This window comes from Heteronotia binoei, chromosome 13 (assembly GCF_032191835.1).
Source record: "Heteronotia binoei isolate CCM8104 ecotype False Entrance Well chromosome 13, APGP_CSIRO_Hbin_v1, whole genome shotgun sequence".
In the NCBI taxonomy this organism is placed as follows: Eukaryota; Metazoa; Chordata; class Lepidosauria; order Squamata; family Gekkonidae; genus Heteronotia; species Heteronotia binoei.
The window spans coordinates 15,674,839-15,702,364 of NC_083235.1; the positions used below are offsets into that span (position 1 = coordinate 15,674,839).

General features: G+C 45.9%; 3 protein-coding genes across 4 annotated transcripts; all 3 read left to right on the plus strand.

Annotated features, from left to right (window-relative positions):
• Positions 1–2,585: 2,585 nt before the first annotated feature.
• Positions 2,586–3,527, plus strand: LOC132581547 (olfactory receptor 1361-like). Its single transcript, XM_060252853.1, has one exon. The coding sequence runs from the start codon at positions 2,586–2,588 to the stop codon at positions 3,525–3,527; it is 942 nt and encodes a 313-aa protein (XP_060108836.1).
• Positions 3,528–11,995: 8,468 nt separating this feature from the next.
• Positions 11,996–12,928, plus strand: LOC132581549 (olfactory receptor 1J1-like). Its single transcript, XM_060252855.1, has one exon. The coding sequence runs from the start codon at positions 11,996–11,998 to the stop codon at positions 12,926–12,928; it is 933 nt and encodes a 310-aa protein (XP_060108838.1).
• An 8,399-nt stretch (positions 12,929–21,327) lies between these two features.
• On the plus strand, positions 21,328–24,883 carry LOC132581518 (olfactory receptor 1361-like). 2 transcript variants are annotated; one of them, XM_060252804.1, is made up of 2 exons: positions 21,328–22,248; positions 24,860–24,883. In XM_060252804.1, exons 1-2 carry the CDS (start codon positions 21,328–21,330, stop codon positions 24,881–24,883), a joined length of 945 nt encoding a protein of 314 aa, XP_060108787.1. The 2 variants fall into 2 exon arrangements, with proteins under 2 accessions (XP_060108787.1, XP_060108788.1); XM_060252805.1 differs by lacking the exon at positions 24,860–24,883 and having other exon boundaries at positions 21,328–22,269.
• The last annotated feature ends 2,643 nt before the right edge of the window (positions 24,884–27,526 follow it).

Sequence of the window (27,526 nt, forward strand, 5' to 3'; positions counted from 1 at the left end):
GTCACAGCCCTGAAAGATGCCAAGCCGTGAACAAAAGCTGATGGTGCCACCGTGCCACCCATAGTTTCATGCAATAGCAAACTGTTTCTCAGATCTGCTCAGCAGAAGACGAAGGCTTGTGTTCACCAGGAGGAAAAAGCCAAATACATTCCCTCCTTCCTGATCTCTCTGTGGGATGGTCCCGCCGTTCTTTGGCACCTACAGACTCACAAACTCTGCTGCTGCTGCTGCAAACAGAAAGCATCTTTTTGGGTAGCATTTACCAACTGGGTAAGTAAGAGCCCTGCGGGCACCAGAAAATTCCTATCACCGATAAGCCCACTGAAGCCTCTTTATTACTTCTGTCAGGGGCACCCAGCAGGTCCCACTGAGTTTCTGGCTCCTACTCATGGAACCCCTCAACAACTTCCCAGACCCTGATAGCCTTGAGCAGTGTTCCCTCTCAGCTGAGTTAGTGTGAGCCAGCTCACAGTTTTTTAGCCTCCAGCTCACAGATTTTTGTCTTCTCTCAGGAAGGATGACCCCAGGGCACAATAATTTAGGCAGTAGCTCTCAACTTTAATACCAGTAACTCACAATTTTAATACCAGTAGCCAGGGGTGGAATTCTAGCAGGAGCTCCTTTGCATATTAGGCCACACACCCCTGATGTAGCCAATCCTCCAAGAGCTTACAAGGCTCTTTTGCATAAACTCCTGAGGATTGGCTACATCAGGGGTGTGTGGCTTAATATGCAAAGGAGCTCCTGCTAGAATTCCACCCCTGCCAATAACTCACAAAGTAGAATTCTTGTTCACAAGACATTGCAGCTTAGAGGGAACCTTGCTCCCAACTGCTGGTATTCCCAGTAGGTCCCCCATCCAAGTACTTGCCACAGTCGACCCTGCTTAGCTTCTGAGATCTGATGACATCGGGCTTGCCTGGGATATCCAGGTCCTCATGTCCTGTCTTCGGGAGGAGGAAGAGCCATGGGGGGAGGCAGAATGATGTCAGCACTCTAAAGGAACCATCTCAGGGGGTCAGAATCCTGCACCTTCCTGGTTACACCTCCAGCAATCACATCCACCACTGTCGCAGTGTGATGGTCTTCCAGAAAAGGTGTGGCAGGATCTCCAATTGCTTCTCTTCGGTGGCAATGTCTTCATGTGCCTCACACTATCTTTCTGACAGCTACTAAATCCAAGGGCTGATCATATAACAAGAAGTACTGAAAATCAAGAAGAAAGCTGATCAATGGGTGGGTGATTCAAACTATGGGTGGGTAGGTCCGGAAGGATTTCTTCTCTGCTTCATGTGGATGACACGGGCACTCTCCAGTATGTGCTTATCATACATGAACACATGAAGCTGCCTTGTACTGAACCAGACCATTGGTCCATCAAGGTCAGTCTCGTCTGCTCAGCCTGGTAGCTGCTTTCCAGGAGCCCAGGGAAAGGTCTTTCACATCATCTGCTACCTGTGTTGGTTTTTTGAATAAATGTGTAGAGTAAATAAGCAAACAGAGAACACCATGTGTGTTTGAGATTTATAGAAAACTACCTTTATTAGAAATATATGAACATATGAACATAGGAAGCTGCCTTATTCTGAATCAGACCCTCAGTCCATCAAATTCAGTATTGTCTATTCAGACTGGCAGTGGCTCTTCGGGGTCTCAAGCTGAGGTTTTTCACATCTATTTGCCTGGACCCTTTTTAGTTGGAGATGCCGATGATTGAACCTTGGGCCTTCTGCTTACCAAGCAGATGCTCTACCACTGAGCCACCGTCCCTCCCCATTTTGAAAAATAAGGGAAGGAAGGTACATAGGAAGGGGAAGTCCCAGAAATAGGAGTTGGGGATGGAAGAAAGGAAGGAGAAAGCAGAAGAGACAGCACCTGGTCTGGCTTTGAGTTGGCACCGATTGTTCTCTTTCTCTCCCTGGTGGGATCAGTGCCTGGGAGAGGAAGGGGGGAAAGGTGCTGTTGCTTTCTTCTGCTGCCACCACCTTTCTGTCTGGCCAGCTTTTTCTCTGTCTTGTGCTGGAGCCTTCTGCCCCCATCTAACACTTCCCTTCCCTTAATTGATTCCCTGGCTTCTTCTTTGCCCCACCCCATCACTATTGGTGGCTGCCTTCGTATTAACCAAGATCCAGTTGAGGACCACGTAACCTCCTCTTCCATTTTGAAAAACGTTTATCTACAAACCTAGGGGTTTCTATGGGCTTGGATGAAAATGACTTCTTTCCATACTGGCCCCATTTTGTGGGGTTTTTAAAAACAGAACTCAGAGGGAAATGTAGATTTATTTTAAAAAAGAAATCCTGAATTCCTGATCCAGAGCCTCACAGTTCTGAATCTGAATTCTGACAGTATATCTTGAGGCTGACACATGTATCTTGAGTGGCAGGAATAATGGATGCATCAGGGAGAGAAACACAGAGATGTGAATCAAAGAGCAAATACATCCTAGAAGTTTTCTCCCATAGTTTGCTCACTGGGTAGCTTACCTTGATAATAGTGGGAGGGAGAAATGTGAATCTTGGGATTAATTAGCCATGCTTGGCTTCATGGCTCTAACTTTCTTTCAGTTTCCTCACTTCAGCAGCATGAGTCCAATGAATCACAGGAACACAACAGAAGTTTCTGAGTTCCTCCTCCGAGGTTTTCCATCCCAGCCAGAGGTTCAAAGGCTTCTCTTCCTTCTCTTCCTTCCTGTCTATCTGCTCATCCTCCTGGGAAATGTCACAATCATCTTGTTGATCCGCTCCAACACACAGCTCCTCCATACTCCCATGTACTTCCTGCTCAGCCACCTTGCCCTAGCTGACCTTGGTTTCACCTCCACCACCATCCCCAAGGCATTAGATAACCTGCTGTCTCAGAAGAAGACTATCTCCTACCATGGTTGTCTGGCCCAGATGTATTTCTATATGTCTTTTGGCAACACAGACAGCTTCCTGCTGGCTTCCATGGCCTATGACCGCTATGTGGCTATCTGCTGCCCGCTACGCTATTCTAACATGATGAGCCACAGGCGTTGCCTTCAACTGGCCACAGTGTCCTGGCTTCTCCCCATAATTGACTCACTGCTTTATAGTGTTTTGCTATCCCGTGTTGAGTTCTGTGACCCTGAAGAGATCCCTCATTTCTTCTGTGATGTTGTCCCATTATTGTCTGTCTGCTGCTCTGATACGAGCCTTATAGAAACACTTCTGCTGACTGAGGGGATGGTGGATATCCTGGGGCCCTTTGTGGTCATTATTCTTTCATACGCCCTCATCTTTTATACCATCATGAAAATTCCATCTGCCGTCGGGAAGCGCAAGGCTTTTTCCACATGTGGGTCCCACATTTGTGTGGTGATCTTGTTCTACGGCACTGTAAGCTGGGTGTATTTAAAGCCGAATTCCAAGAACTTAGACCACCAGGACACAGTGGCAGCTGTGATGTATACCATAGTGACCCCCGTGTTGAATCCTTTCATCTACAGCCTCAGGAACAGCGAGATGAAGGCGGCCATGAAGAGGGTCATTACGCGGCATTTTTGATGATGTGTTAAAGGGCCAAACCATTGGATTATGCTATAGCCTCAATTCTCCGCATTTTCCTGTCAAGGGGAAAATGCTATTGAAAGATTTCAAAGACGATCTGACTCCACTGAGAACAAGAGAAAGAAATTTTACATAAAAAAATAGAAGCCCATCTTACATGGCAAATTCATGTAGGGACATTTTGATTTATTGTGAATAGATTAACTTCATAAAGGTTATCTTGCTATTGGTCCAAGCCCAGGTAAGAGAGAGAAGAAGAGAGGTCCCTTAAAAGATGACATAGAAGGCAAACAACAGTCAAAGAGACTGAGCATCTAACTGATGGTTAGGTGGGGTCTACTGCCAAATGGGAGAATTCTCTTAACTCTTTTCCTCCCAGAGTCACAATTGAGAATGACACGTTTACACATCAATCTCCAATTTTGATATATTTATTTGCTTCACTGTTTTCCTCCAGAATTAAATCCAAATGGTGATTTAATAAACTTAACTTGTTATTTCTCTTTGCATTTGTTAAAATATCCTCATTATTTAATATGCTAATTTGCTGTTCAGCCTCTGCCACCCCTGGTGGAGCCAACTCCTAGACAATGTTAGAGCCTTGAGGGACCTTACCCAGTTCTGCAAGACCTGTAAAACAACGTCATTTCGAATGGCCTTCAACCAAAATCTGTAAATGCCCAACACTTTTTAAGAATGGCATGATGTTTGCACCAAACTGTTGTTTTAAAGCTGCACTAATAATTTTAAATTGTAACCTGTCTTAACTTCTAATGGGCATGATTGTGATTGTTTTTATTGTTTTATTGTTAACATTATGATGCTGTTAGCCGACCTGAGCCTGCTTCAACAGGGAGGGCGGGATATAAATGTGAAAAATAAATAGATAAATATATGTATGGACTGGTAAATTCCATTTCATTGGAATTGAGGAAGTGTGTGTGCACACGAAAGCTCATACCTTGAATAAAACTTTGTTGGACTTAAAGGTGCTACTGGACTCAAACTTTGTTCTAGAAAGTGTGGTTGGCAAGAGATGTTTTCTCCCCTTACAATGGCTATCAGCAGCTTTCCATGATTTCTATCTGTGAAACGGCACTGGGTGGGGGGAATTAATTCCCCTTGGCTGCTTTTCAGCCTTAAAAGAAAGCATTGGGAAACCAAGATGGGCCCAGTTTTTCCTGTCTATGGCAAGTGAAGCAAAAGTCCTTTGGACAGAGCTTCGTAGATGTTGCTTGCCTTTTGGTTGCATGGCAGAACATTGAACTTGTGGTGGTGGTGATGACCAGAATGCAGGGATTAGCTGGAATCCTCTGCGAGATTAGAAGGTTGTAAAACTCAGAGACACACTGGCCTTCTTGGGTTGGTTTTTTGAATTGAAATCACAGGAATTTCAGGATCTGGATGGTATATCCTTAGTTTTTTCTTGTTCAAATCCCCAGCTGCCTTGGAAATTCCTGGGTGTCCTGTTTTTCTGCCTACAGCTGAACTTACTGCACAGGTTTCTTGTTAAGACAATGTTGCTAAGACAATGGAGGAAGAAGGTTAGTCAGTGTTATACCCTGCCCTTCACTACTTGAAGGAGTCTCAAAATGGTTTACGATTACTTTCCCTTCCTCCCCTCCCCAAAGCCCACCCTCCTTAGGCTCCACCCCCAAAATCTCCAGGTATTTCCTAAGCCATAGCAGGCAGCCCTACCACAGGCCCCTGTCTTCAGACAGGACCTTCTATCACTGCTCTCTTCTACCTTCTTCTTTAGCACTTTTCCCTCCACAGTCACCTGTCTGCGTAGGTCCCAGGGTGGAGTTGTGATTAGAGTCCCAGACTAGGATGTGTTACAAAGCCATTTTGTACCACTATTACCTCAGAATTTTTCTAATTTTTGTTCCTGAACATCATCTTTTATCCACAAAACCATTACAGAATGGTACATTTGTGGTAAACTTTTCACAGGATTTTTGGTGGTTTCTTCACAACACGGGATGGCAAACAAGCCAATTAAGAGCAAGAGCAATATTTTGTGTGGTTGGTTAGAGAAATGAACCTAGCCAGTTGTCCATTTACACAGTCAATTAGAATTGCCTATGTGCTGGCGTCACTAAAGGCAAAGAAACTCAATACAGAACAAGGACACTTTTTCCAATGCTATAATATGTATATATATACACACAATCTCTATTACCTGCCCCTCCCACAACAGACACCCTATGAGGTAAGAGGGGCTGGGAGATCTCTTACAGCAGCTGCCCTTTCAAGGAGAACTCCAAAGAGAGCTATGGATGACTCAAGGCCATCCCAGCAGCTGCAAGTGGAGGAGTAGAAATCAACGAGTTCTCTCAGATAAGAGTCTGCACAGTTAACCACTACAGCAAATTCCCTAAATACAAATCAAAATCACTTAATGCCCTAAATAAAAATAAATAAACAATAAAAAGTTGCAATGATGCTCTGGTTTGCTGAGCAGGACTGGAAGGGGTCCCCCCCACACACTCTGCTTTTATCCCCCTGGGAAATATGCATGGAGTTCACATTCAGACTAAACGTGCAAACATGTCTTAGGATGCAATTCAATGCACGTGACTTGAGAGTAAAGACCATTGAACGTCATAGGATCTTCTTCTGAATAGACAAGCATAGGATTGTACCAGTAGGATGCTTGGTAGCTCACTAATCTTACCAGGCAAGAGGTTGACATCCCTGAATCCAGAGTTAACCTTTTGATGGCATATTCATGACCCAAAATTTATTCCGGGGGTGGTGGGGTTCTAGGGAGCACATTGAGGCTATCATCCTGTGCTAAGTAACTCAGGACTTTATAGCCACTGTGAATATATATAGGCCTGGGTGACTCCACATGATGGTTGCTACATGATGGTGCTTAGTTGCCTAGAGTTTCATGGGGAAATGCTGATCACCAGGGCTTTTTGGGAAGAAAAAACCCAGGAGGAACTCATTTGTATATTAGGCCACACCCCATGACATCACCATTGTTTCACACAGGGCTTTTTTTGTAGAAAAACTCATTTGCATATTAAGCCACACCTTGTGACACCAAGCCAGCCAGAACTGTATTCCTGCTCAAAAAAAAGCCCCGCTGATCACCCACTCCCAAGAGAACATTCTCTCTCTTTCCCACTCTTGTTAGCAGCACTTCCCTTCAGAGCCTTCTTCCCCGCATTGGAAGCCAGAAACAAGATGGTGTGGCTCATCCAAGTGTTTGGGATAGCTTGATTTTTACTGTTAGCCAGCATTTAGGCTATAAGATCTGTAGCTTTAGTTATGCCTGGGGCCATTGAGGTCTGGCAAGCTTTGCTGTGCAGAGGCAGTCCAAACCAAGCAACCAGACTTTGTTTCCTGCCTTGAAAGTCATATGGGGGAGGGGGTGCCCTCCAAAAAATTTGACTGCGACTTCTAAGTACCTTCCGCAACCAGGCTTTTAAAGCTAAATGTGGATTACCCAGCAGTATGGTGGACTCAGTGGTTTCAACCTCCTCCCTGTTATTGAAAGGCCTGGTGGGTTCCTTTGGAGAAAACAGCTCAATGTCATCAGACCCTGCTGAGGTTCTTCCCTTCTTCCTCCCTACCATGACACTACTTGTAGCACGGGTTCTAACCTTTGAGCTTCAGATAGGCATCCCTCCTGGCAACCAGCAGGGGATGCAGGGGACTTACAAGGAGAAAGAGAAAGGCCTAGGCTTTGTCTCTGCCATTGATGATGTTATCAAGCCAGTGTAGGGCTGCCAAGTTCCCAACAGGGGTGGGGCATCCTCTGGTTTGGTGGACCTTAACCCGCTGGCAGGGAGGAGGCTGCCGGAAGAATCCCCACCCCCAAAGAGTCCTGTCAGCGTGCAGCGTGATGACGTCACCTGGAAGTGATATATTGTGGCAGCCACATTGTGCGGGGATGCTCTAGGAAATAATGGGAAATTGTGAGGTTCCTTCCAAATTGCTAGAGCATCCCTGTGCTAAACCATAGAGTTTTCAGCGATTTTCTAGAGCGTCTCCATGAGACATGCCCAGCACAATACGTCACTTCCAGGTGACGTCATTGCACTGCATTTGCAAGTTCCCACCAGCAGCCAGTGGGAACTTGGCAACCCTAACCTAGAGATGTCCAGGCAACACTCTGGTATTTGGGTGAAAACTCTATGACAAAATTGTCTTCTGATTAGACTGGAATGTTTCTTCTTAGTCAGGCCCAGGGCTTTTTTTGAGCAGGAATGCACATGAACGCAGTTCCGACTGGCTTGGCATCAAGGGGTGTGGCCTAATATGCAAATGAGCTCCTGCTGGGTGTTTTCTACAAAAAAGCCCTGCATGAAACAATGGTGACATCAGGGGGTGTGGCCTAATATGCAAATGAGCCCCTGTTGGGCTTTTCCTGCAAATAAAGCCCTGGTCAGACATAACTATGTTAACCCTTAAGGAGGTTACTTGAACATGCTTGTGGCCGTTCCAGCTAAAGCTGTGTCCCACATGAGTGTTAATGTCCTGAAGGGTAGCTATAGAGTATATACTTGTAGCTATTCTGCATCCAGTGTCTGGCAAATGTGTGTGTGTTTTTAAAGGAGAATATACTATAAACGGGCTAATTTGCAACGACCTCTGGGGTTCTGTCTCAGAAGTATTCCTCTGGGTCACAGCCCTGAAAGATGCCAAGCCGTGAACAAAAGCTGATGGTGCCACCGTGCCACCCATTGTTTCATGCAATAGCAAACTGTTTCTCAGATCTGCTCAGCAGAAGACGAAGGCTTGTGTTCACCAGGAGGAAAAAGCCAAATACATTCCCTCCTTCCTGATCTCTCTGTGGGATGGTCCCGCCGTTCTTTGGCACCTGCAGACTCACAAACTCTGCTGCTGCTGCTGCAAACAGAAAGCATCTTTTTGGGTAGCATTTACCAACTGGGTAAGTAAGAGCCCTGCGGGCACCAGAAAATTCCTATCACCGATAAGCCCACTGAAGCCTCTTTATTACTTCTGTCAGGGGCACCCAGCAGGTCCCACTGAGTTGCTGTTTCTGGCTCCTACTCATGGAACCCCTCAACAACTTCCCAGACCCTGATAGCCTTGAGCAGTGTTCCCTCTCAGCTGAGTTAGTGTGAGCCAGCTCACAGATTTTTAGCCTCCAGCTCACAGATTTTTGTCTTCTCTCAGGAAGGATGACCCCAGAGCACAATAATTTAGGCAGTAGCTCTCAACTTTAATACCAGTAACTCACAATTTTAATACCAGTAGCCAGGGGTGGAATTCTAGCGGGAGCTCCTTTGCATATTAGGCCACACACCCCTGATGTAGCCAATCCTCCAAGAACTTACAAGGCTCTTTTGCATAAACTCTTGAGGACTGGCAACATCAGGGGTGTGTGGCTTAATATGCAAAGGAGCTCCTGCTAGAATTCCACCCCTGCCAATAACTCACAAAGTAGAATTCTTGTTCACAAGACTCTGCAGCTTAGAGGGAACCTTGTTCCCAACTGCTGGTATTCCAAGGAGGTCCCCCATCCAAGTACTTTTCACAGTCGACCCTGCTTAGCCTCTGAGATTTGATGACATCGGGCTTGCCTGGGATATCCAGGTCCTCATGTCCTGTCTTCGGGAGGAGGAAGAGCCATGGGGGGGAGGCAGAATGATGTCAGCACTCTAAAGGAACCATCTCAGGGGGTCGGAATCCTGCACCTTCCTGGTTACACCTCCAGCTATCACATCCACCACTGTTGCAGTATGATGGTCTTCCAGAAAAGGTGTGGCAGGATCTCCAATTGCTTTTCTTCGGTGGCAATGTCTTCATGTGCCTCACACTATCTTTCTGACAGCTACTAAATCCAAGGGCTGATCATATAACAAGAAGTACTGAAAATCAAGAAGAAAGCTGATCAATGGGTGGGTGATCTAAACTATGGGTAGGTGGGTAGGTTGGGAAGGATTTCTGCTCTGCTTCTTGTGGATGACACAGGCAATGTCCAGTATGTGCTTATCATACATGAACACATGAAGCTGCCTTATGTTGAACCAGACTATTGGTCCATCAAGGTCAGTCTCGTCTGCTCAGCCTGGTAGCTGCTTTCCAGGAGCCCAGGGAAAGGTCTTTCACATCATCTGCTACCTGTGTTGGTTTTTTGTATAAATGTGCATAGTAAATAAGCAAACAGAGAACACCATGTGTGTTTGAGATTTAAAGAAAACTACCTTTATTAGAAATATATGAACATATGAAGCTGCCTTATACTGAATCAGACCCTCAGTCCATCAAAGTCAGTATTGTCTACTCAGACTGGCAGCAGCTCTCCAGGGTCTCAAGCTGAGGTTTTTCACGCCTATTTGCCTGGACCCTTTTTAGTTGGAGATGCTGATGATTGAATCTGGGGCCTTCTGCTTACCAAGCAGATGCTCTATCACTGAGCCACCATCCCTCCCCATTTTGAAAAATAAGGAAGGAAGGTCCATAGGAAGAAGGGGAGTTACATAGGAAGAATTCCTTCCTTCCTTCCTTGAGCTAGGAGTTGGGGATAGAAGAAAGGAAGGAGAAAGCAGAAGAGACAGCACCTGGTCTGGCTTCGAGTTGGCACCTTTTGTTCTCTTTCTCTCCCTTGTGGGATCAATGCCTGGGAGAGGAAGGGGGAAAAGGTGCTGTTGCTTTCTTCTGCTGCCACCACCTTTCTGTCTGGCCAGCTTTTTCTCTGTTTTGTGCTGGAGCCTTCTGTCAGACTCATTGATGTTTATGCTAACTGCTGATTACTAACCATATGAATCAATGCGCATCTATGCTCACTAGCCTATAGCCATAGAACAGTAGGGGGGGCATCGTAGAGAGTAGCTTCCCAAGAATATCAAAGGTTGCTGGGCCTGCTTTGAAGTGGAAACTGCCTGCCAGATTCTCACCTCCTCCCCAGCGGCAGCAGGGACACTGTAACCACCAACGGGTTACAACGGAAAAGATAAGGGGGAAGCCGTGTGAAACTCTCACATGCAAAAGCAGCCTTTCTTTTGGGAATTAGGATGTAGATGCTATTGCTTTGATGTTAGATGTTAAATACCCATGATTCGAACTGATCTCCATCAGTTCCAATGCCTATCATGTTGGGGTAACTTTGGAGTATACAATAAATGCAACTTTGTTTCAAACAACAAGTCTGCTCATTTGGAAACTTCAATGAACCTTCGCTGACACCTTCTGCCCCCATCTAACTCTTCCCCTCTTCCCTTAATTGATTGCCTGGCTTCTTCTTTGCCCCCACCCCATCACTATTGGTGGCTGCCTTCGTATTAACCAAGATCCAGTTGAGGACAACGTAGCCTCCTCTTCTATTTTGAAAAACGTTTATCTACAAACCTAGGGATTTCCCTGGGCTTGGAGGAAAATTACCTCTTTCCATTGTGTGGCCCCATTGTGTGGAGTTTTTAAAAACAGAACTCAGAGGGAAATGTAGATTTATTTTAAAAAAGAAATCCTGAATTCCTGATCCAGAGCCTCACAGTTCTGAATCTGAATTCTGACACTACATCTTGAGGCTGATATATGTATCTTGTGTGGCAGGAATAATGGATGCATCAGGGAGAAACACAGAGATGTGAGTCAAAGAGAGAATATGTCCTAGAAGGTCCCATAGTTTGCTCATTGGGTAGCTTACCTTGATAATAGTGGGAGGGAGAAATGTGCATCTTGGGATTAATTAGCCATACCTGGCTTCAGGCCTCTAACTTTCTTGCAACTAGGGTTGCCAAGTCCAATTCAAGAAATATCTGGGGACTTTGGGGGTGGAGCCAGGAGACTTTGGGGGTGGAGCCCGGAGACTTTGGGGCGGAGCCAGGAACAAGAGTGTGACAAGCATAATTGAACTCCAAGAGAGTTCTGGCCATCACATTTAAAGGGACAGCACACCTTTTTAAATGTCTTCCTTCCATAGGAAATAATGAAGGATAAGGGCACCTTCTTTTGGGGCTCATAGAATTGGACCCCCTGGTCCAATCGTTTTGAAATTTGGGGGATACTTTGGGGAGAGGCACTAGATACTATATTGAAAATTTGGTGCCTCTACCTCAAAAAACAGCTCCCCCAGAGCCCCCGAAACCTCCAGATCAATTCCCCATTATACCCTATGAGAAGACGTTTCCCTCTCCACCCCCCTCCCCCCCGCCCCCCCCTTTCTGGGAAATCTGATGCAGGAGACAGAACTCACTCACCTCCGGAGGTGCAAAGGCACATGGTCCTTTGGGGGCGTGGCTGGGCTCCCCTCCCTTCACCGGCCAGCTGACTGGGGGCGGGAAGCAGCCTGAGAAAACGGAAGAGCTCTGGCTGCTGCGATCGGGGCTGGGTGCGAAGGGCTGCCGTTCTCCTCCTCCCCTCCCCCCCCCGCTTTCCCTTTTATGGCCAGCGGGGGGAGGAGGCTCCAAATCGGGAGTCTCCAGGCCTACCGGGGGATTTGGGACCCCTACTTGCAACTTCCTCACTTCAGGAGCATGAGTCCAATGAATCACAGGAACACAACTGAAGTTTTTGAGTTCCTCCTCCGAGGTTTTCCATTCCAGCTGGCGGTCCAAAGGCTTCTCTTCCCTCTTTTCCTTTCCATCTATCTGTTCATCCTCCTGGGAAACGTCACAATCATCCTGTTGATCCGTTCTGACACACAGCTCCACCAGACTCCCATGTACTTCCTGCTCAGCCACCTTGCCCTAGCTGACCTTGGTTTCACCTCCACCACCATCCCCAAGGCATTAGATAACCTGCTGTCTCAGAAGAAGACTATCTCCTACCGTGGTTGTCTGGCCCAGATGTATTTCTATATGTCTTTTGGCAACTCAGGCAGCTTCCTGCTGGCTTCCATGGCCTATGACCGCTATGTGGCTATCTGCTGCCCACTGCACTATTCCACCATGATGAGCCACAGGCGTTGCCTTCAACTGGCCGCAGTGTCCTGGGTTATCCCCATAATTGCCTCACTGCTTTATACTGTTTTGCTATCCCGTGTTGAGTTCTGTGACCCTGAAGAGATCCCTCATTTCTTCTGTGACATTTACCCTGTTCTGGATGTCTCTTGCTCTGACACAAGCCTCATAGAAACACTTGTGCTGACTGAGGGGATGGTGGAGCTCCTGGGGCCGTTTGTACTGATTATCATTTCGTATACACTCATCTTTTATACCATCATGAAAATCCCATCCGCCATCGGGAAACGCAAGGCTTTCTTTACATGCGGGTCCCACATTTGCGTGGTGGTCTTGTTCTACGGCACTGTAAGCTGGGTGTATTTAAAGCCAAATTCCAAGAAGTTAGACCACCAGGTCACAGTGGCAGCTGTGATGTATACTGTGGTGACCCCCGTGTTGAATCCTTTCATCTACAGCCTCAGGAACAGCGAGATGAAGGCGGCCATGAAGAAGATCATTACGCGGCATTTTTGATGATGTGTTCGAGGGCCAAACCATTGGATTATGCTATAGCCCCAATCCTCCACATTCCCCTGTTCAGGGGAAAATGCTGTTGAATAATTTCAAAAACGATCTAACTCCACTGAGAACAAGAGAAAGAAATTTTACTTAAAAAAATAGAAGCCCATCTTACATGGCATATTCATTTAGGGACATTATGATTTATTGTGAATAGATTAACTTCATAAAGGTTATCTTGCTATTGATCCAAGCCCAGTGAAGAGAGAGAAGAGAGGTCCCTTAAAAGATGACACAGAAGGCAAACAACAGTCAAAGAGATTCAGCATCTAAATAATAATAATAATAATAATAGATTTTTATTTATATTCCGCCCTCCCCGCCAAGGCATGCTCAGGGCAGCTCACAGGACATGGTACATACCATGATTACAATAAAATACAGTTAATACAATAAAATACAGTTAAAATACAATTAAATTACAAATTCATAAATTAAGTTAAATAAATAATTTAAAACCAGTATAAATTGAAGGTGCTGATGATTAGGCGGGGTCTACTGCCAAATGGGAGAATTCTCTTAACTCTCTCCCTCCCAGAGTCACAATTGACACATTTACACATCAATATCCAATTTTGATATATTTATTTGCTTCACTGTTTTCCTCCAGAATTAAATCCAAACAATGGTGACTTAATAAACTTAACTTGTTATTCCTCTTTGCATTTGTTAAAATATCCTCATTATGTTGTATGCTAATTTGCTGTTCAACCTCTGCCATATAATAATAATAATAATAATAATAATAATAATAATAATAATAATAATAATAATAATAATAATAATAATAATAATAATAATAATAATAATCTTTTATTTATATCCCGCCCTTCCCGCCGGAGCAGGCTCAGGGCGGCTAACATGACATGGTATACCATGATTTATAAAACAATTTTAAAATACAATTAATACATACAGTTAAAACAGTTACATTAGATTACAGCTAAAATTAAGTTAAGGTGCTATATTCAGTTGACGTATTTCGATGGCGAGATATCGCTTTCAGGGTTCCTCATATGCTTGCAGAAAGAGAGTGGTTTTGCAAGCCCTGCGGAATTGATTAAAGTCCCGCAGGGCTCGCACTTCCTCCGGCAATTGGTTCCACCAGTGGGGGGCCATTACAGAAAAGGCCTGCTCTCTTGTTACTCTTAGTTTGGCCTCTTTTGGTCCAGGGATCCTTAGAAGGCTTTGAGAACTAGATCTTAGTGCTCTCTGGGGAACGTGTGGGGAGAGGCGGTCCCTAAGGTAGGCAGGGCCTCGGCCATATAGGGCTTTAAAGGTGATAACCAGCACCTTATAGTGAACTCGGAATATAATTGGAAGCCAGTGCAGTTCCTTCAGCCCAGGCCGCACATGTTCCCACCGAGGTAGTCCCAGTAGTATATGTATGGACTGGTAAATTCCATTTCATTGGAATTGAGGAAGTGTGTGTGCACACGAAAGCTCATACCTTGAATAAAACTTTGTTGGACTTAAAGGTGCTACTGGACTCAAACTTTGTTCTAGAAAGTGTGGTTGGCAAGAAATGTTTTCTCCCCATACAATGGCTATCAGCAGCTTTCCATGATTTCTATCCGTGAAATGGCACTGAGTGGGGGGAATTAATTCCCTTTGGCTGCTTTTCAGCCTTAAAAGAAAGCATTGGGAAACCAAGATGGGCCCAGTTTTTCCTGTCTATGGCAAGGGAAGCAAAAGTCCTTTGGACAGAGCTTCATAGATGTTGCTTGCCTTTTGGCTGCATGGCAGAACGTTGAACTTGTGGTGGTGGTGATGACCAGACTGCAGGGAGTAGCTGGAATGCTCTGCGAGATTAGGAGGTTGTAATACACATAGACACACTGGCCTTCTTGGGTTGGTATTTTGAATTGAAAGCACAGGAATTTCAGGATCTGGATGGTACATCCTTAGTTTCCTCTTGTTCAAATCCCCAGCTGCCTTGGAAATTCCTGGGTGTCCTGTTTTTCTGCCTTCAGCTGAACCTACTTCACAGGTTTGTTGTTAAGACAACGTTGCTAAGACAATGGAGGAAGAAGGTTAGTCAATTTTATAACCTTCCCTTCTCTACTTGAAGGAGTCTCAAAATGGCTTATGATCACTTTCCCTTCCTCCCCTCCCCAAAGCCCACCCTCCTTAGGCTCCACCCCCAAAATCTCCAGGTATTTCCTAAGCCAGAGCAGGCAGCCCTAACACAGGCCTCTGTCTTCAGACAGGACTTCTTCTACCACTGCTCTCTTCTACCTTCTTCTTTAGCACTTTTCCCTCCACAGTCACCTGTCTGCGTAGGTCCCAGTGTGGAGTTGTGATCAGAGTCTCAGACTAGGATGTGCTACAAAGCCATTTTGTACCACTATTACCTCAGAATTTTTCTAATTTTTGTTTCTGAATATCATCTTTTATCTACAAAACCATTACAGAATGGTACATTTGTGGTAAACTTTTCACAGGATTTTTGGTTGTTTCTTCACAATGAAGCAGAGAAATAACGAGGTCCGCACAGACTTACTGGTTTGAAATGAAGTTTACTTTGGTACCAAAGCAGAACTTAGTCAGGTATGGGCCCCCCAAAATGACTGAGTTAAAATTATTCTACATACAGACCATTTTTATTCACCCAGGCGCAGGCATGCAGGTTTATCTGACTCAACATTCCCAACCCCCTTGTATCTATTCCATTTCTTTATCAGCTCCATCTAGAAGCTTCTCTGAGGCCCCTTTGTTATCTAATACACATCCAGAGGCCTCAATGAGGTCACTGTCTCTAATCTAATTTACAGCCTTGTATTCACACCTACTTGGGGCTGCCTGTGCTTTTAACGAAGGGTTGCATCAGACACCCTAATTTTAAAGGCAGAAGCATGCTTTCATTCATTATCATAGAGGTATTCATTAATTATTCAGGGGTCCACCTTCAACAACACGGGATGGCAAACTAGCCAATTAAGAGCAAGAGCAATATTTTGTGTGGTTGGTTAGAGAAATGAACCTAGCCAGTTGTCCATTTACACAGTCAATCAGAATTGGCTATGTTGTGCTGGCATCACTAAAGGCAAAGAAATTCAATTCAGAGCAAGGGCAACAAATATCTCATCATCACTTTTTTTCTACTTTTGAAGATGTTCTTGGTGCATTGATTCTCAAAGGGTACAGTCAGACGTGCCATTAGTGGCGACACAGCTCCGTCTCACTGACGGATTAAATATGTTCGTCCAGACATCCACATCTGGCAATCGAGCGTCATCCAGGGTCATCCTGGCTTGCTGCGGCTCAATGCTGCATTAAATTGATAGCGCAGAAAGTCCGGCCCTTTTTCAAAAAAGTGGCACAAGATCAGTTTTTTCCTGTTTGGACAGCTCATGCGCGATACTGCCCCTTGGAATGTTTACCACCCTTCCCACATTTTTTTTTAAAAAAGCCCCAGCAGACATGCTCATTGCCAGATCATCCGGGAATCTGAGGTGACGCTTCTGCTTCTCCAATCAACACAGGATCGGGGGGTGGGGAACGTTATCCCACTATTCAGAACAGGAAAAAAATCTTTTTTTCCTCAATGTGTAGGATTTCCAGATATCATTGTCACTGCCAATTTCTAGGAAAGTAATTCCTGGCAGTTTCCTGCTTTAAATCGGCAACTTTAATTCCGGAAACTTTCCCCCCTCCCCCCCCCCCTGGCCTCTGAAGAAATGTTTGATTTCCCACTTCCAAACAGTTGGGTGCATTTTCAATGGACCCCTCCTCCCAGAAATCACCATCTGATCATGCATGCGCCAAGAAAAGAGCGTGATAGTATTGGATGTCTGATCGCTCAACAACAGAATGAGTCTCATTCTTGGATGCTCGTCTGATCGGCCCTGTATTGAATCAATATTCAGCAGTTCAAATTTGAGCGCTACACATCGGCTTTTAATGTGACGTGTGACCGCACCCAAACACTACTTAAAAATATCTATGTAGGAAAATCTGAGATATCAGTTCTCTTTCTTTGAGCCAACAAGTACTTGTGTAAGGTGCAGTATTTCGGTGAAAGTTAGTGTTGTACTAGGCTACCAGAGATATTTCAAATCACATTACCACCACCAAGTTTATTGGTTTGGACCAGTCACATATTTGTTTCCTTGTGAGCAAAAATTCTACTTCATGAACTACTAGCATTAAAGTTTTGAGCAAATGCTTTGGTTTCTGCATAAATTAGTTTTCTCTGGGTCTATACTTCCTGAGCTAAGACAAAATGTGTGAGCCTGTCATGATCTTAGGCCTAGTGTGGCCTAGAGAGCAGAGAGAAGCCTACCTAGAAGTTGCTAGTGGACCTACTTTTCCCAAGATCCCTTCTGATTGGGTGGAAGCCATTTTGGATTGAAAACTAGCCCACAAGGGCGGGACCTCGGAGGAAAGTGTAAAAAGACCAAGCTACAGACAGGGTTGCTTTCTCTGGAGAATCAAGTTGCCAGGTCTATATTGGAAAATACCTGGAGACTTTGGGGGTGGATCCAGGAGATGGGAAGGGTACAATGCCATAGAGTCCACCCTCCAAAGCTGCCATTTTTCCCCAGGGGAACTGATCTCTCTTATCTGGAGATTAGTTGTAATTCAGGAGATCTCCAGGCCACACATAGAGGCAGGCCCAGCCCCGCCATGAGGAAACTAGGCAATTGCCTAGGGCGCCAGCCTTCTGGTGGCACCAAATTGGGTGCCCGCATGTGACTTGGTTATGTTATTCATGAGCCTTGCCTAGGGTACCAGATAGTCTAGGGCCAGCCCTGCATGGAGGTTGCAAATCTGACTACCTGTTTTAAGCAGGCTTGTACCCACTTCTGTTTTAAGCAGGCTTGTTTACCCACTCTACCATTTTGGGTGGCTTGACCCTCCAAAATCCGTCATGGCCTGCATGGACCTTTCAGTTCTTGATGGAACGCAGTACCAAAAGTGATGCTTTGCCATATCCATTGAATTCAGCAGTGTGCTGAGTCCAGGATGCATACCAAGTGCTAGGTCAACCCAAGCCCCAATGCTGGTCATGCTGTTGTGGGAAAATATCCGTCAGTATAGTGTCTGGACTAGGATCTGGGAGACCCCATTTTAACTCCCAGCTGTGCAATGGAAGTTTGCAGGACGACCTTGAGCCAGCCACATTCTTGTAGCTTAACCTACCCCACAGTGTAAGTCATGTAGGGCTCACATCTGGAGAGGAAAATGGGGTAAAATGCAGTAAATAAATACGTAGTGAGAAAGCAAAGTGTAAGATGGGACCCCATACCAGCTATGAGGACAGAGGCTTTTAGAAAGAGGTAAGACATGGAAGGGCTGATGGAAGCCCAAAGTACAACAGGGCAAACATGTATAGGGAAGTCCATTCAAGGGCACTCAGAAGGGTTGATTGGGGTCCAAGGTGCAACATGACAAACATTCACTAGGAAGCCTATCCAAGGGCATTCAGAAGGAAATCTATCCAATGCTTTCAGAAGGAGGTCCCTCCAAGGGCATTCAGAGGAAAGTCCATCTAAAGACATTCAGAAGGAAGTCCTTCCAAGGGCATTCAGAGGGAGGTCCACCTAAAAGCATTCAAAAGGAAGTCCCTTCATGGGCATTCAGAGGAAGATTTATCTAAAGGCATTCAGAAGGAAGTCCTTTCAAGGGCATTCAGAGGGAGGTCCATCTAAAGACATTCAGAAGGAAGTCCTTTCAAAGGCATTTAGAGGGAGGTCTATCTAAGGGCAATGGTCTTACATGGTAGTCAAGGTATCTGGGCAAGGGCACTACCCTACCATCCAGCACTGCTCCACATGAGCCATTCTATGACACTATCACCCCCATAACTGGCGCCAGTGTTGGTTGTCCTGGCCCCGGCCCCCCATCAGTCCCCCAACACCAAAGAGGGCAACAGAGGATATAACTTGGAGCTATTCTGCATGCAGTCTCTGATAAATTCCTTTGAGATCTCTTGTTCTAGGGCAAACATGTGTGTGTTTTAAAGCATTACACATGATAAACAAGCTAGTTCACTCTGGCCTCTGGGGTTCTGTCTCAGAACTATTCCTCAAGGGATGGTTCAGGAGGAAACCTGGCTGAGCCATTTTCTGAGTATCACAGTCCTGAAGGGCACCAAGCCATGAACAAAAGCTGATGCAGCCACCAGGCCACTATCATTTCATGCAAACTGTATGTCAGATCTGCTCAGCAGAAGAAGGAGGCTTGTGTTAACCAGAAGCAAAAAGCCAAATATATTCCAGCCTTCCTGATCTCTCCATGGGATGGTCCCTTCATTCTTCAGCACCTAGAGACTCACAAACTCTGTTCCTGCTGCTGCTGAAAACAGAAAGCACCTTTTTTGGGTAGAGTTTACCATCCGGGGTAAGTAAGAGCCCTACAGGCACCAGAAAATTCCTATCACTGAAAAGCCCACTGAAGCCACTTCTGTCAGGGACACCCAACAGGTCCCCCTGAGTTGTTGCTTCTGGCTCCTACTCCTGGAACCCCTGAACAACCTCCCAGACCCTAATTGATAGTCTTTTAAAAAATATTATTGTGGGTTTTTTTGTGTGTATCTGCACCTGGAAGTCATGTTGACCTCTGGTGACGGACCCCTAACTGGGGGCCTGGAGGATATTCAGAGAGGTGGCCTGCCCTTTTCCACCCAACTGCCCTTTTCCACCCAACTTGGTATTTCAAGGCAGTCTCCCATCCAGGTTCTAAGCATACTGAACCCCTCTTGCCTTCTGAGATCTGACAAGATCAGGCTTGCCTGGGCTATCCAGATCAGGACCTTAGTTTATAGCAGGGGTAGCAAAACTTGCTTGACATAAGAGCCACATAGAATAAAGGTCAGATGTTTGAGAGCTGCAAGACATGAAAATCAGACTTTTGAGAGCCACAAGATGGGTGGAAGGGAGGAAGGAAGCCAAATAGATGTGAGGGGAGGTAGGAAGATGTGGAAAAAAAGCAACCTTAAATGCATTCTCTGAGCCCCCAACTGGCTTGGCGAACTGATTTAAAGAGGGAAATGTCTTCGCCAAGCTGTCTGACAGGGTGGTGGGGGCTTCAAGAGCCACACAATATGTGTGAAAGAGCCACATGTGGCTCCCGAGCCACAGTTTGGACACAGTTTGGGCCTCTGATGTTTCACCCACACTTCCTTCTGAGTTTCGCCCTCCCCCCCCCTTCAGCTGATGCAAAATAAAGGACTTTTCCTGTTGTGTTCTCAGAGGAAAGAATGCTTCTCTGTCACAACAATGCTCACTCTAACCATCATCTTCTCATCTGCAGACAACTTCTCACAGCTGGAGACAGTGAGTAGTGTGAGGCAGTGTGGCCAACCGGGAAGTGGCCCCTGCCATTGAGCAGTGAACAAAATGGAGCTGCTCTCATGTCCTTTCTGGTGGGTGTCATTGGGAGGAGGGAGAGCCATGGAAAGGGGGGGGGGGGGGATGAAGTCAGCACCCTGCAGGAACCATCTCAGGGAGTCTGAGTCCTGCACCTACCAGGTTCCCCCTCCAGCTATCACAACCACCGCTGTTGCAGTGTGATGTCTTCCAGTAAAAGCAGGGCAGGATCTCCAATTGCTGCTCCAATGTCTTCCTGTATCTCACACTATCTTACTGACAGCCACAAAATCCATGATTAAGTCTTAGAAGGAAGAAGAATGTAAATTTTTGTTTTTGTTAGTTAAGGGTACCTTTTAATATTAGTATTATAAGTAAATAACACCGGCAGGGGTCAAGTAACGGGGGGAGGGGTGGTTAGAAAGTAATATATGGGATAGATAAAAAGAAGTTATTAATGATGCAGGAATAAGATATTGTTACCATATGTTACTAAATAAAAATTGTTTTAACCAGAGCGTCACAATTCTGAATCTGAATTCTGACACAAAATCTTGATGCTGATGCACATACCTTGTGTGGCAGGAATAATGGACGTATCAGGGAGAGAGAGACAGAGGCTGGGTCCAAACTGACAGTGTAAGCCGACACATGGACAGCTGGCAGAAGGATTTAAAAAGATCGTGGTTTTCACACGGCAAACAGAAACTGCTAAAAAACAGTTTCCGTTTACCGCGCGAGAACGGCGATGTTTGCTGCAGCCCTGGTGCAGATAGTGGGAAATTTGAAAAACACCGCACTGAGAAGACGAATGTGACAGCAGCATAAGGTGAGTACGAAATCGGACTAAGTCCAAACGTGCACATCTTTCTCCCGTCCTGTTCCCTACTCGTCCTGTTCTCCGGCAGGTCTGGCCCCAGCCAGAGATGTGAGACACAGAGAGAATACGTAATAGAAGGATTCTGCCATAGTTCATGGGATTTATTAGCCACTCTTGGCTATGGACCTCTAACTTTTTTTCTATCTCCTCCCTTCAGCAGCATGAGTCCAATAAATCACAGGAACACAACAGAAGTTTCTGAGTTCCTCCTCCGAGGCTTTCCATCCCAGCCAGAGGTCCAAAGACTCCTCTTCCCTCTCTTGCTTTCCATCTATCTGCTCGCCCTCCTGGGAAACGTCACAATCATCTTGTTGATCTGCTCCGACACGCAGCTCCACCAGACTCCCATGTACTTCCTGCTCAGCAACCTTGCCCTAGCTGACCTTGGTTTCACCTCCACCACCATCCCCAAGGCATTAGATAACCTGCTGTCTCAGAAGAAGACCATCTCCTACTATGGTTGTCTGGTCCAGATGTATTTCTATATGTATTTTGGCAACTGTGACTGCTTCCTGCTGGCTTCCATGGCCTACGACCGCTATGTGGCTATCTGCTACCCACTGCACTATTTTGCCATGATGAGCCACAAGCGTTGTCTTCAGCTGGCTGTGGCAGCCTGGCTTATCGCCGCAATGGACTCATTGGTTTATATACTTTTGATGTCCCGTCTTGAGTTCTGTGACCCCGACGAGGTCCCTCATTTCTTCTGTGACATTTACCCTGTTCTGGATGTCTCTTGCTCTGACACGAGCATCATAGAAACACTTGTGCTGACTGAGGGGATGGTGGTGATCCTGGGGCCGTTTGTACTGATTATCATTTCGTATATACTCATCTTTTATACCATCATGAAGATTCCATCTGCCGTTGGGAAGCGCAAGGCTTTCTTTACATGCGGGTCCCACATTTGCATGGTGGTCTTGTTCTACGGCACTCTGATCTTGGTGTATTTAAAGCCGAATTCTAAGCAGTTAGACCTCAAGGACACAGTGGCAGCTGTGATGTATACCCTGGTGACTCCCATGTGTAATCCCTTCATCTACAGCCTCAGGAACAGCGAGATGAAGGTGGCCATGAAGAGGGTCATTAAGCGGCATTTTTGATGATGTGTTCAAAAGCCAAACAACTGGGTTAAATGTAAAAAAAAATCATTTTCCATAAGAACATAAGAACATAAGAGAAGCCATGTTGGATCAGGCCAACGGCCCATCAAGTCCAACACTCTGTGTCACACAGTGGCAAAAAATGTTATATACACACATACACTGTGGCTAATAGCCACTGATGGACCTCTGCTCCATATTTTTATCTAAACCCCTCTTGAAGGTGGCTATACTTGTGGCCGCCACCACCTCCTGTGGCAGTGAATTCCACATGATAATCACCCTTTGGGTGAAGAAGTACTTCCTTTTATCCGTTTTAACCTGTCTGCTCAGCAATTTCATCGAATGCCCACGAGTTCTTGTATTGTGAGAAAGGGAGAAAAGTACTTCTTTCTCTACTTTCTCCATTCCATGCATTATCTTGTAAACCTCTATCATGTCACCCTGCAGTCGACGTTTCTCCAAGCTAAAGAGTCCCAAGCGTTTCAACCTTTCTTCATAGGGAAAGTGCTCCAGCCCTTTAATCATTCTAGTTGCCCTTCTCTGCACCTTCTCTAAAGCTATAATATCCTTTTTGAGGTGCGGCGACCAGAACTGCACACAGTACTCCAAATGAGACCGCACCATCGATTTATACAGGGGCATTATGATACTGGCTGATTTGTTTTCAATTCCCTTCCTAATAATTCCCAGCATGGCATTGGCCTTTTTTATTGCAAACGCACACTGTCTTGACACTTTCAGTGAGTTATCTATCATGACCCCAAGATCTCTCTCTTGATCAGTCTCTGCCAGTTCACACCCCATCAACTTGTATTTGTAGCTGGGATTCTTAGCCCCAATGTGCATTACTTTGCACTTGGCCACATTGAACCGCATCTGCCACGTTGACGCCCACTCACCCAGCCTCAACAGATCCCTTTGGAGTTCCTCACAATCCTCTCTGGTTCTCACCACCCTGAACAATTTAGTGTCATCCGCAAACTTGGCCACTTCACTGCTCACTCCCAACTCTAAATCATTTATGAACAAGTTAAAGAGCATGGGACCCAGTACCGAGCCCTGCGGCACCCCACTGCTTACCGTCCTCCACTGCGAAGACTGCCCATTTATACTCACTCTCTGCTTCCTATTACTCAGCCAGTTTTTGATCCACAAGAGGACCTGTCCTTTTACTCCATGATTCTCAAGCTTTCTAAGGAGCCTTTGATGAGGAACTTTATCAAAAGCTTTCTGGAAGTCAAGGTAAACAACATCTATCGGGTCTCCTTTGTCCACATGTTTGTTCACCCCCTTGGAAGCACAGAAATTTTAGGCCAGTGGTGGCCAAACTGTGGCTCGGGAGCCACTTGTGGCTCTTTCACACATATTGTGTGGCTCCTGAAGCCTCCATCAGCCAACTTGGAAAAGGCATTTGTTTCTTTAAATCACTTCTTCAAGTCAAGCCAGCTAGCAGCTTGGAGAATGGATTTAAAATTAAAGTTGCTTTCATTCCGCCTCTTTTCCCATCTATTTTCCTCCCTCCCTCCCTCCAACATCAGATGTTCAGGTCTTGCAGCTCTCAAACATCTGATATTTATTCTATGTGGCTCTTACATTCAGCAAGTTTGGCCACCCCTGCTTTAGGCAGTATCCTTTATCTTTCACATTTCCCGATTAAGAGGAGAATGCTGTTCAAAAAATACAAGGTGATCTGACTCCAATGTCATATTATTTACTTAATGTAAATTTATTTACAAAAATAGAAACACATCTTACATGGCATATTCATGTAGATACATTTTGACTTATTGTGAACAGATGGACTTCATAAAGGTTATCCTGCTACAGCTCCAAGCCCAGGTAAGAGAATCGAGGTCCCATATAAGATGACGCAGAAGGCAAGCTACTGTTGAAGATGTTCTTGATGCATTGATCCTCAAACACTACTAAAAACGATCTATGTAGCGCAATCTGAGATAGTAGTTCTTTTTCTTTGAGCAAACGTGTACTTGTGTAAGGCCTGATATTTCTGTGGTAGTTAGCATTGTATTAGGCTGCCGGAGACTTTTCAATTTCCACCACTAGCACAAAGCTTACTGGTTAGCTTTGGACCACTCACAGATTTGCTCCCTCTAAGCTGTGGAGTCCTCTGAGCAAAAATTCTACTTCACGCGGAACTGGCATTAAAGGTGTGTTTTGAGGGTAGGCACCAGATGCTATGCAAAACTTTTTCTGCCTCTACCTTAAAAAAATACCCCCCCCCCGCCCCAGATACCCACAGATCAATTCTCCATTATACCCTATGGGAGTTGGTCTCCATGGGGTATAATGGATTGCCCAGATGACACTTTCCTCCCTCCTCCCTCTTTCTGATGTCCCTGAAGTGGGGAGAGGACCTCCAAACTGGGGGATCCACTGCCCCCAACTGGGGATTGGCAGCCCTATTTAACTTGCTAACAAGGAAGACTGGATGGGTGAGAACTCTGCGCTCTCCTAGACGGACCCTTACCAGAGTGGTGGCAGCCAGTAGAAGCCCCTTCCTGGTCCCCTGCAGTGTGACAGGCAAAATTGTGCCCCACCTCACACTAACTGAGCTCACAGGGAACAGTGGTTAGGACAAGAGGGGAACTAGCCTGCACTCACTGCAGGGTTGCCATCTCAGGTTTGGGAAATTCTTGGCGATTTGGAGGGTGAAACCCGGGGAGAGTGGGGTTTGGGGACAGGAGGGACCTCAGCAGGGTATAATGCCATAGAGCTCACCCTCCAAAGCAGCCATTTTCTCCCCCAGCGGAACAGATCTTTCTTATCTCGATATTAGCTATAATTCCAGGAGATCCCCAGGTACCACATGGAGGTTTGCAAACCTGACTGACAACCTGGAATGCCTTCTTGCTAACCCTCTGCTTCAGGCAGACTTGTAGCCCCTTCTTGGCCCACATGAAGGTGTCATTCTACCATTTTTGGTGGCTTGAGCACACTGTGAGATGTGCTCAGCAGTGACCCTCCAGAATTCCGCATGGCCTACATGGATGCTTCAGTTCTTGATGGAACACAGTACCAAAGGTGATGCTTTGCCATATCCATTTAATTCAGCAGCGTGCTGAGTCCAGGATACATACCAAGTACTAGCTCAACCCAGCCCCAATGCTGATCATGCTGCTGTGGAAGGAGAACATCTGTCAGCCTGGACTAGCATCTGGGAGACCCCGTTTTAATTCCCAGCTGTGCCACGGAAGTTTGCAGGACAACTTGGGGCCAGCCACATTATTGTAACTTAACGTACCCCACAGTGTAAGTCATGTTGGGCCCCCATTTGGAGAGGAAAATGAGGTAAAATGAAGTAAATAAATTAGTGAGGAAGCAAAGCGTAAGGTGGGACCTTGTACCAACAGAGACCTTTAGAAAAAGATAAGATGTGGAAGGGCTGATTGGAGCCCAAAGTACAAAAGGGCAAACATTTACAGGGAAGTCCATTCAGGGCACTCAGAAGGGTTGACTGGGACCCAAGGCGCAGCATGAAAACATTCACTAGGAAGCCTATCCAAGGGCATTCAGAAGGAAATCCACCCTATGCATTCAGAAGGAAGTCGCTCCAAAGGCGTTCAGAGGGAGGTCCATCTAAAGGCATTCAGAAAGAAGACCCTCCAAGGGCGTTCAGAGGGAGGCCCATCTAAAGGCATTCAGAAGGAAATCCCTCCAAGGGCATTCAGAGGGAGATGCATCTAAAGACATTCAGAAGGAAATCCCTCCAAGGGGATTCAGAGGGAGGTCCATCTAAAGGCATTCAGAAGGAAGTCCCTTGAAGTGGGGAGGTCCATTCAGAGAGAGGTTCATCTAAGGGGAAAGGTCTTGCATGCTAGTCAGGGTAGCTACTCCACCATCCATGACTGCTCCACTTGAGCTATTCTATGCCACTATCACCCCATTCCTGGCCCCAGTGTCGATTATCCAGATGTCCAGCCACTGGGTGCCCCCTGCCCCCCATCAGCCCCCCAACACCAAAGAGGGCAACAAACAAACAAAAACAATCCTGACTGTTAATGTTCTGACAGGAAGCAAGGGAGTGGGGAAGATATATTGTGCACCCAGTTTCTGACTCTTTGGGATCTCTTGCTGCTGTTCTATGCCAAATGTCTGCTTGTGTTAAAAAACAATCATACCATAAATACACTAATTTGCTTCGGCCTCTGGGGTCCTGTCTCAGAACTATTCCTCAAGGGACGGCTCAGAAGGAAACCTGGCTGAGCCATTCTCTGAGAATCACAGCCCTGAAGGGTGCCAAGCCATGAACAAAAGCTGATGCAGTCACCCGGTCACCATCTTTTCATGCAATAGCAAACTGTATGTCATATCTGCTCAGCAGAAGAAGAAGGCTTGTGTTAACCCGGAGGAAAAAGCCAAATATATTCCCTCCTTCCTGATCTCTCCGTGGGATGGTCCCTTTGTTCTTCAACACCTACAGACTCGCAGACTCTGCTGCTGCAAACAGAAATCATCTTTTTTGGTTAGTCTTTACCAACTGGGTAAGTAGGAGCTCTGCAGGCACCAAAAAATTCCTATCGCTGATAAGCCCACTGAAGCCTCCTTATTGCTTCTTTCAAGAACACCCCGCAGGTCCCATTGAGTTGTTGTTTCTGGCTCCTGCTCCTAGAAACTCTGAACAACTTCCGAGACCCTCAGTTAAAGTCTTTTAAAAATTATTTTTGTATGTGTGTATCTGCTCCTGGAAGTCATGTTGACCTCTGGTGACTGACCCCTACTGCGAGCCTGGAGGATATTCAGAGAGGTGGCTGATTAAGGCCTACCCCTGTCTTCTTAACCTGATATTCCAAGGAGGTCTCCCATCCAAATACTAAGCAGACTCAACCCTGCTTGGCTTCTGAAATCTGACAAGAGCAGGCTTGCCTGGACCACCCTGGTCAGGGCCTTAATTTATAGTCTTGAGAACCTTTTAAGTCTCACCCACACTCCCTTCTGAATCCCCACCCCCCTATTCAGGTGATGGAAAAGGAAGGACTTTTCTTCTTGTGTTCTCAGAGAAAAGAATGCTTCTCTGTCAGAACATTGCTCACTCTAACTGCCATCTCCTCATCTGTAGACAGCTTCTCACAGCATGAGACAGTGAGTAGTGTGGCCACTGCCATTGAGCAGTGAACAAAATGGAGCTGCCTCATGTCCTTTCTGATGGGTGTCATCAGAGGAGGAAGAGCCATGGGAAGGCGGGGGGGATGAAGTCAGCACCCTGCAGGAACCATCTCAGGGAGTCTGAGTCCTG

Bases quoted from the DNA above. Each gene is read 5' to 3' on its own strand.
- LOC132581547 (XM_060252853.1), top strand. From the start codon at position 2,586: ATGAGTCCAATGAATCACAGGAACACAACAGAAGTTTCTGAGTTCCTC.
- LOC132581549 (XM_060252855.1), top strand. From the start codon at position 11,996: ATGAATCACAGGAACACAACTGAAGTTTTTGAGTTCCTCCTCCGAGGT.
- LOC132581518 (XM_060252804.1), top strand. From the start codon at position 21,328: ATGAGTCCAATAAATCACAGGAACACAACAGAAGTTTCTGAGTTCCTC. The intron at 22,249-24,859 runs GTCATTAAGCGG...CACAGGGAACAG, and splicing joins TGAAGGTGGCCATGAAGAGG to TGGTTAGGACAAGAGGGGAA.